Below are 10619 nucleotides of genomic sequence, written 5' to 3' on the forward strand. Positions count from 1 at the left end.
GATTGCGGCAAGCTCCAAGTCATGGGTGAGATAGTTCTTCTCATGATTTTATAACTGTCTTGACCCATATGCTATAACCTTTCCATGCTACATTAGGACACAACCTAGGCCCAGATAGGAGGCATCACTATAAACTGTATATTCCCCCGATCCACTCGGTAAAGCCAGCACGGGTGCAGTGGTTAGCCGCTTCTTTAATTCTGAAAAACTTTTTTCACAGTCTTCCTTCCACTCAAACTTGGCATTCTTCTTTGTGAGTCGGGTTAGAGGAGCTTCTAGACTGGAGAATCCTTTAACGAACCTGCAGAATAACCTGCCATTCCTAGGAAGCTACGGATTTTCTTAACTGATGTCAGCTTCTCCCAGCTAAGTACTGCTTCAACCTTTTCGGGATTCACTGATACCCCTTCCTTCGATATGATGTGTCCTAGGAAGGCAGTCTGCTCAAGCCAGAATCCACACTTACTCAACTTCGCATATAACCTCTTATTTCTAAGGACCTGCAAAACTTGGGCAAGATGGTGAGCATGTTCTTTTCTGCTTTTTGAGTAGACTAAGATATCATCGATGAACATGATGATAAATTGATTCAAGAACTCTCTGAAGACCCTGTTCATCAGATCTATAAAGATTGCTGGGGCATTGGTTAGCTCAAGTGGCATGACCAGGAACTCATAGTGTTCGTATCTGGTTCGGAAGGCCGTCTTGGGGATGTCTTATGTTCTTATCTTCACCTGATGGTAACCTGATCGTAGGTCTATTTTAGAGAATACCTGTGCACCCTGCAGCTGATAAAAGAAGTCATCAATCAGGGGAAGGGGATACTTGTTTTTGACCGTAACCTTGTTCAATCCTCTGTAGTCAGTGCACAGTCTCAATGTTCCATCTCCCTTTCTTGCAAAAGTGACTCCAGCACCCCAAGGGGACACACTGTGTCTAATAAAACTACTGTCTTGCAATTTAGTGATCTGTTTCCTCAGCTCTTCCATCTCAATGCGGCTCATGCGATAAGGAGCAACCGAAATGGGTTGGGTAACTGGCTGTAGGTCTATAGTGAACTCGACTTCTGTGTCCACTGGCAGACTGGGCAGTTCGTCCAGAAACACATCTGGGAAGTCTCTGACTACCAGAATCTCTTGAATACAAATTTCCTTCTTAGACTTGCCTAGTCAGAGAAAACAACAAGATTAAGGCACTAGAAGTTAAGAAAACTTGCCATCAAGGAATAAGTACTGAATAATTTTATTAATTTGTAAATGGCTACTCGTTAGGAGGATTAAAGACAACTTTCTTGTTAAAGCAATCTATGGTGGCGTGATACGCCGCTAGCCAATCCATTCCTAAGGTTACATCAAAATCTCCTGTATCTAACCCTATCAAGTCTACACTTAGTTTTCTATTTGCTATCTCCACGGCACAAGCCCTATAGATAGCTTCCCCTAGTAGTGTTTCACCCCTGGCAGTAGACACAAACAACAATAAATCAAGTTTATCAGGTGATACATTAATTTTGGAAGTAAAAGCATGTAAAACAAAAGAGTGCGATGAAGTAGTGTCAAATAAAACATGAGCAAAATGGTCACAGATAGTATACATACCTTGTACTACATCCGAGTTAACGTCGGCATCCTGCTGGGTAAGGTTATAAGCTCTACCCTGGATAGGAGGCCTCCATTGATTCTGGTTCCTCGGGCATTCTCTTGCATAATGCTGGGCACTGCCACAAATGCGACAAGTGTTGTTGAGGCGGTAGCAGGGTCGGTCCTCGTGATCTCTACCGCAGTGCTGACAGATCTTTCCAACAGCTGCCCCTGGAGCCTGAGGAGGGTTCTGGATGGCTGGTCTTGGCCTTTTATTTGGTTGGGCAGATGCAGGTGCTGGCCTGCGGAATGGAGCTGAGGGTCGGGAACTCCCTCCTTGCTGAGGACGGGTGCTGAAGCTTATTTCCACGATCTGTGCCTTTGCTAGGACTGCTGAAGATGTCTTGAGCTCCAGTACTAACAAGTGTTGCCTGATCTCTGGGCGGAGACCCGATTGGAATCTCCTGGCCTTTCGGCTCTCATCCATCAATGTCTCCGGGGAGTATCGGCCCAGCTCTAGGAACTTACGAGCATATTCTGATACTGTCATGTTTCCCTGAACCAGTTGAACAAACTCCGTTTTCTTTAGGTGTCGGATGTGCTCAGGGAGATACTCTGCATGGAAGGCGGCTAGGAACTGCTCCCAAGTGACTGGTGTAGGCAGGGTGGTCTGCTTGAGCTCCCACCAACGTCCTGCTTCCCCTACCAGCATGTAGGAAGCAAGGGCAGCTCTCTGCTCAGGAACTACTCCCAAGATCCTGAAAGCTCTCTCAGTCTCCGCCAGCCAGTACTGGGCCTCTTCAAAAGAGGATCCCCCTGCAAAGGTGGAGGGGTTCAGTCTCCTGTACCTCTCTATGTAGCCCGGGACGATCAAGGAAGGAGCGGGGTCCCGTGGAGGAGGGACTGGACCCTGCTGGGGATAGCCTGGGGGGTCCTATGGTGGCACCTGCTGATATGCTGGGGGCACTGAGTCGTGCTGTGGCGGTGTCGGGTAGTACCGTGGCTGGGGCACCGGGTTGTACTGCGGCAGTGGTGCCGGGTGGTACTGTGGAGGAGCAGGCTCGTGCCGGGGTGGCTCGGGATCAGCCTGCTGTAGCAGAGGCTCAACCTGCGGTAGTGGAGGAGGGTCAGGTAACTCCCTTCTCTCCCTTCGCCCTTGCTGGGATGCTATGAATCCTTCCATCATCTCAAATAACCTGTCTACATCCTCCCGAAGTGAATTATCCCGGGCCGCTCGGTTTAGTGGGGGTCTTTCTCTCCTCATCTCTCTGCACCTGCATTTCATAAGGAATGGTTGAGTAATGGTTTATCGTTGAATATTTCTCTAAGCATTATTGTGTAAGGGATAGGTCCGAGGAACACGGCTTTGATACCAACTGTAAAGGCCCCGAAAATTTAAATGAAATATATGTATTAAAAATCTCAAATGCAGAAGTGTAATAAAATTTTTTATTAACATCCCTTACACAATAACCAAAACATACTCAAAACATGAAAGAGCAAACTAACTAAAAGAGATACTCGAAATAAGAACTATAAATATAACTATGGAGTCTTTAGGCGTCCCCTTCGCCGTCTTCTTGCGGAACGGGCTCGGGAACAATGTCTTCCTGATCTGAAATGGTTAAATAAGGAATGAGCTACACCAGCCCAGTAAAGACATCACACTATCTCACCGCCACAGAAGTAAAGGTAGGTAGAAAACAAAAATGACCAATGGAGCATAATTTATAACGAACTCGTTTATTAATATAAAAACTTTTACTGTCCACTTACCTCGGTGAGATCCATGAAAACAACATATGAAAGCAATAACATTATCATCATTATGAAATCATATAAACTTTATAACATAACACATATCATACATTTACATTTCAATCATCAGAAAATAGATTTCCTCTTTTACCAGCCTACTAGTATCCCTGGGGATTCATAGGGGGTCCCCTCTACACGTGAACCATTAACATTACAACCTGATTCCAGGGCCATCCCTATACCCCGTTCGGTATGGGCGCCAAAACCATGAACCTCAATGCCCCGTTCGGTATGAGGTGAAACGGGCCGTCCCCATACCCCATCCGGTATGGGCACCAAAACACATAAGGTCTCCATACCCCGTCCGGTATGAGAGACCACGTTCCCGGTAGGGTTCCCTACGGACCCGGTCCGTCCACCATCTCCTAGGATATCTAGTCGAGCTGTCCACATTATCCATTTATCAATTCACACAACCTTTTTGCCTTTTTTCTTGATCTCAATCATCTAATCACACACAACATGTAAACGAGTAATGGACACCAAATAAGACAACACATTATCGGGTTCACCATGATACAAACCATAATAAAAAAAACCATAGTTCATGCATACGAGACGATAACATAATTACATCAAACATCATCCTGCATTTAATACTGGAAATTAGATCAAACAATAACAGACCAACACTGTATCAGACTCGGGCTCCATTGGCAACCTAAATCAATTATACATCTATAAAGTCACAAAGTACAGTTTAATTATTTATTTAGCTTTAATACCGTGATAGGAAATAGGGTGAGAAATCCTTACCTGTTTTGGAGTCTGAATTCGACTCTACAGTGTGCCTACAGACTGTCCCTAATTTTTCTGAATTTTTTCTGAAAAATTGAAACGCACTACTGGTACCTGCACGTGTCCCAAAAAATTCCAAATCAGACCTTGGGCCCCTTTCGACCAATATCAGAATTGAGCCGCCGTGCTCCGGCGACAGCGGCGGCGATTCGCCTCGGGTTGGCCGTTTTCGGCCGAATTCGGCCACACTTGCATCGGTCCATGCGATAAAACAACCCTAGGACCCTCGGTGGGCCAAAAAAATAACGAAAAACTGAAACTTACCGGCGGCGGTGCTCTTGGGTGCGGCGGCTCCTCCGGCGTGAGTCGCGTTTTGATGTTTGGCTCTGATCAACCTGTAGAGAAAAGAACGTTGATCACAGTGGTATAAAATTTGCATCGAACGGAGGCCGGGAAGGGCCTCATCAGAGGCAAAAACATAGGGGGGACACGGCGGCGCCGCTGGACTTCGGCTCGGTTTTTCGGTCGTTTGGTCGGTGGTTTGGCTCCGATTTGGCCATAGGCGGACTCAGCATTGAAAAACGAGCCAGGGGGAGAAAATTTACATCGATCGGCAGTCGGAAACTTCCCCGGTGCGGCGGTGGGTGGCGGCGGCCGGCTCCTCCGGCGTCTGGTTTTTTTTCTCCAGCGAGGCACTGGCGGCTAGGGTTTTGTGGTCAGGTGTGGGTGGGGATATTTATACCCTTTGCCTTTTAATCTCAACAGTCCATCAAGATTAAATCTGGACCCTCCGATCGCGATTTAATTGGGATTAAATCTGGGCCGTCCATCTCGATGCAATCTGGGCCGTCCGTGCCTGATTAAATCTGGGCCATCCGTGCCTTATTAAATCTGAACCGTCCGTATGTGTGAATCTGGGCCGTCCGTGCGCGCGGGAACGGATCTGGGCTGTTCGATCGCACGCGCGCTGATCGCCCACGTGGCCCATCCCTTGGTCAGCGTTTTCTTGCCACGCGGCATGTCCTGGTTGGCCGGGGCTGCTGACCAGGCCGCTGACGTGGCTGCTGACGTGGGTGCTGATGTGGCACAACTTTTATAAATTGCGTTTTGACTCCCGGTTTCCGATTTTCTTTTCAAAAACACCCAAGAATCTAAATTTTCACCCCTTTTTCCCAAAATCAATTTCAATTAAATCCAAATAATATTTTTACCTAATTTTATCATTATTATTATTTTTATTTTCATTAAATTAAATCAAATTAAATTAATTAAAAATCTAAAAAATTCAAATAAATAAAAATAAAAATAGTAAGATAAAAATTAAATTACTTGGGTGTTACACCCTTACTTATATATTTGTTTGAAGATTATTTATATTATATTATAATAATTAAAATATATATTATTTTTGTTCCAAGAAAAAATTGTCTATTCTACTTGTATTGTATATACTCGTCAAAAAAATTGTATCATGTGCATTTTTATTCAAATACTACTATAGTATCGTTATAAGGTCATATATTTTATCATGACAGGTGCTAACAAATTAAATAAGCTCAAGTTTCAATAATAAAATATCAAATTATACCATAAAAATACGCATTAAAGTGATTTCACACCTACCGTGTGGCACCCTAATTTCTTCGTGCTTATATAATGATACCAACTGAAACGACCCAGAACTGAAAAGGAGGTAAACACTTGAATTGAATGCGAAAGCGAAACAATAGAGTTTAAGGTTTACATTCCTTACACGATAATTTAGAATGCGCAATAGGGATATGAGAATATCCATTCTAAAAGAACAAACAAAAATTAAAGAAATAAACGAAAAGTAAACAACTGAGCATCTTAGGACGACATTCACTAGCTTTTGAATGAGTTCGGGTGGTGAACTATCCACAAACCTTTTGTTGATCGGGATTTGGGTCTTGGTCCTCTTGATCTGAAATAATTATTGAAGATGTGAACTACACTCGCTCAGTAAGAATATTACACTACTCACCGATACAGAAAATGAAGGTTGGTAAAAATCATAAAAATAACCAATAGAGCTTTTAATTTAAGTAAATTCATTTATCATAAACAAAACTATTTATTCAATATTTACCGTTACGAGATTTTCAAAACCGATCTATAAAGACAATAATTCAAATAACATTCAAATCTCATTTTCAAGTAAGTAAGAATAACAAACTTCCATTTTTATTTGTCTACTAGTATCCATGGGGGTTTATAGGGATATCTCACTATACATGAACTATTATTCAATATTGTCAACTAATCAGCTATCTTTATACCCCGTCCGGTATGAGTGCCAAAAATATCAATTCTCGATACCCTATCTGGTATGAAGTGACGTTCACGGTAAGGTTCCCTATGTACCCGATCTGTCCATCATCTCCTAAGATATCCAGTAAGACTACCATTTATTCATTCACTTAAACAATCAATTTTTCCTTTACATTTAATTTTCAGTTTTACAATTTAACTATAAATCAACGCAAGACAAATAATACAAGCATCAAGAAAATACAACTGAATCATTTTACCAATTTCAGTATATTATCATGCATTTAAAGCTGTAAAATCAAACAATCGGTTAAATAAGACAACAATAATAAATAATCAGTTCCGCCTCCATTAGTAACCTATAATTAATTCTTGAAGTTTTTTAAATTATGCAAAATGCCGTATTATTGATAATTAGACTTCAATTCCATAACAGGGAATAAAGTGATAGATTCTTACCCGAATCATTGTCCGAAATACTGAACTTTTTACTGCGCCTACAGGCGGTCCCTGAGTTTTTTGAATTTTCCTATAGAGGTATAAACACGGTTCACGTATCTAAAAATCTAAAATCGGTGTTAAAAATCTTTTTTGGTTAATTTTAAAATTTCGGCATGGCTGCACCACCGTGCTCCGGCAACGGCACTGCCGCATACGACAAAAATTTGCCTCAAACTGGTTGTTTTCGGTTAGTTTTGCTCAGTTTCGGCTGATTTTATACCCATCCCTGCAAGAAAATATGTTATGGGGTCTCGGTTGGTCGAAAAAAGTCAAAAAATAAAAACTTACCGGCGATGAAATTTTCCAGTGCGGCAGCTCTGCGGGCTCACCTTCGCAACTGAATTTTTTCTTCAGTCAACGTGTAGAAAACAGAATGGTAAACACAATGATGGAAAAGTGGCACGAAATGAGAAACGGGAAGGGGCTCATCGGAGGCGATTTTTTGTTTTTTTCGCGGTAGTGCTACTGGGTTTTATTCGCGGTTTTATGCTCATCCACCATTCCTTTTGCTCCGATTTGGCCGTGGAGGTGTTCAAAATCAAATTCTGAGCGAATAGGAGAATTTTTACCTTTTTTGGCGATCGGAGGTGGCTCCGGCGTGGCCTCGAGCGACAGTCGGCTCATTTCTCTTGCGACTGTTTCTTCTTATCCGGTGGGGGGCTGGCAACTAGAGTTTGGGTTCGGTATAAAGTGAGATATTTATACTCATCTCCCTTAAATCTTGACCGTTTATCTCGTTTGATCTCGACCATCCGATCGCGTTTAAAGAGAAAATAAATCTGAATCGTTCATTGTAATTTGATCTTGACCGTACGATGGTATTTAAAGAAGGAACGAATATGAACCATTCATCGCATTTAATCACGACCGTCTAATTGCGCATGAGGAGGGAACGGATACAGACCGTCCATGCGTGCGAGAACGCGTCTGAATCGTCCGATCGCAGACACGCAGATTGCCAGCGTGGCCTCCTGCGTGGCATCGAGTCAGCCTGTCTTGCCACGCAACGTGCTCCGGTTTATTGGAGCTGCTGATTGGGTAGTCTTACGTGACGCATTTATCCTTAATTGTATTTTAACTTTTAATTTTTTATTTTTTTTTCAAAAATACTTCAGAACCCAAATTTTCATTCATTTTTTCTAAAATTATTTTCAATTTCATTATCCAACTATTTTTTTCTAATTTTACATTAAACAAAAATTTATAAATTTAAAAATTATATATATTTTTTAATTTTAAAATTAATACCGCACCAAATTTTGAGCTCGGATATTATAGATACTATGTGGCACCCTAATTTCTTCACCCTAATTTCTTCATGCTTATATAATGAACCTTGCTCACCTGATTTGTTTCACACATCCAATTACTTAAAACATATTCATAATATATCCTGATCTCGAAGGATGGAGGAATGCAGAAAGCTAGAAGCTGAAGAAGAAGCTCAAGCAGGAGTTGATATATGGAAATATGCGTTCGGGTTTGTCGACATGGCAGTCGTGAAATGTGCCATCGAGCTTGGAATACCCGACACGCTAGTTAACCAGGACAAACCCATGACCCTTTCAGAGATCTCCGCCGCCCTCCGGTGCTCACCACCCCAACTCTACCGCATCATGAGGTACTTGGTGCATCGAAAGATAGTCAAAGAAGTAGCATCCACCGCCACTGATGGCTCAATAGGCTACATATCAACCCCTCTTTCCCGTCGAATGACCAGTCATGGAGATGGCACCTTGGCTCCCCTCATCCTGCTTGAAAGCAGCCCGGTGATGCTCGCACCGTGGCTGAATCTAAGCGCACGTGTTTTGCTGGAAGGAGAGAATACGCGTTCCCCTTTTGAGAGAGCGAATGATGAGGAGATATGGCAGTATGCTGCGAAGAATCCAGGACATAGTGAGCTGATAAATGAGGCTATGGCGTGTGATGCGAGGTTGGTGGTTCCGGCGATCGTGAAGGGATGTCCAGAGGTGTTTGAGGGAGTGGAGAATGTGGTGGATGTTGGAGGCGGCAACGGGACTGCTTTGGGATTGTTGGTAAAGGCTTTTCCTTGGGTTAAAGGCATAAACTTTGATCTTCCTCATGTTGTGTCTGTCGCAAATAAGTATGATGGTGTTGAGAATGTAGGAGGTGATATGTTCAAAAGTGTTCCAAAAGCTGACGCTGCTTTCACTATGGTAAAATTAATTAATATATATATATATGTATTCCCATTTAAAATAAGTTTAAATTAACAATGATGGTCGATTTTGCAGTGGGTGTTGCATGATTGGAACGACGAGTATTGCATCAGAATCTTGGAGAAATGCAAAGAAGCAATTAGAGGTGAGGAGAAATGTGGGAAGATGATAATAGTTGACACAGTGGTTGAGGAGAAGAAAGATGAAGAAGTTGAGTTGGTGAGGTTGATGTTGGACATGGTGATGGTGGCTCATACTAACAATGGTAAAGAAAGGACATTGAAGGAATGGGAGTATGTCCTGATTGAAGCTGGATTCAGCAGCTTCAAAGTGAAACATATAGAAGCTGTTCAGTCTGTGATTGAAGCTTATCCTTGATATATTAGTTTATACAAATCTATCCAAGTTGAGATCCGTGCCTTTGATTTTCTCGTCTTGTCTTGTAGGGGATGCCGTTCCAACGTGAGGAGTGCATATTGCCTTTTTTGGAATAATTTCTGCTATGTTTTATATTCTTCCTTATTTGTACTTTGTTTTTCTAAATCAATCGTGGTTTGTATTAGATGTTTTTCTAAAAAAGTGTTTGTCTTCTTTGTGTGCTATTGTTGAATTATTGTATTTTTATTTAAATAAATTATATATTAATTACCCAATGCTTCTTTTTTTATTCATGTCAATAAACATTTCAATATTAACGTTTGTATATGTAGAAATATATTCATATATGCATATATTAAAGAAATATATTTACAAAGAGCATCTAGTAGTCTTTATATTAATTAATTAATTAATTATTTTATTTTTATTTTTAGAACATCTATGTTAATATATTTCTATCTATTAAATATTACTAATACCCGTGTAACTATTGCTAATTAATTAAATATTTATTTGATGTGTAAAAACTAATTTAATTATTTTTAATAAAAAATAAAAAAATTCAAAATTCAAAACATAAAATAAAAAAGCGTACTCCTCATCCCTCCCATGGGCAACATAAGCATAAATTTTTAAATTTGATTTATATTATATTTTTTATTAAAAATTCAATTATTTTTTACATGATAATATTTGATATAAATATTTACTCAATTAAAAATAACTAGATATTAATTTATTATCAAGTAACAAATCTATTATTAGTATTATTAATATTTAACGCTAAAAATAAATAAAAAAAATTAATATAAAAATCAATACAAATATTTAAAAATAATAAAAAAATCAATTTAATAAATTTTTTTTTTCTTTTTTTAATAAAAAAGCAATCAAATTTAGTTGGGTTTGACTGTAAAGTAAGCTTAGACTTCAGATGCTTTTGATAGTTCTAGTTACAAATATACTTTAACACACAACACTAAATCGATTCTAAACAAACAAAATCTAACATGAAGTTATATCCCATAATCCAAATAGAATCCGCACATCTAATATAGTTGTAGTTCTAGAGTTGTGTTTGATACTATTTCTAAAATAAAAACTTCCAACACAAACTTGATTCCTTCAGAAA

General features: G+C 40.3%; 1 protein-coding gene across 1 annotated transcript; it reads left to right on the forward strand.

Moving 5' to 3' along the window:
• Window positions 1-8238: 8238 nt before the first annotated feature.
• Window positions 8239-9790, forward strand: LOC110819013 (acetylserotonin O-methyltransferase-like). Its single transcript, XM_022048089.2, has 2 exons — window positions 8239-9106; window positions 9185-9790. The coding sequence occupies exons 1-2, from the start codon at window positions 8336-8338 to the stop codon at window positions 9485-9487; spliced, it is 1074 nt and encodes a 357-aa protein (XP_021903781.2). The 5' UTR covers window positions 8239-8335; the 3' UTR covers window positions 9488-9790.
• The last annotated feature ends 829 nt before the right edge of the window (window positions 9791-10619 follow it).

Source organism: Carica papaya, chromosome 6 (assembly GCF_054855325.1).
Source record: "Carica papaya isolate Zhongbai chromosome 6, ASM5485532v1, whole genome shotgun sequence".
NCBI lineage: Eukaryota > Viridiplantae > Streptophyta > Magnoliopsida > Brassicales > Caricaceae > Carica > Carica papaya.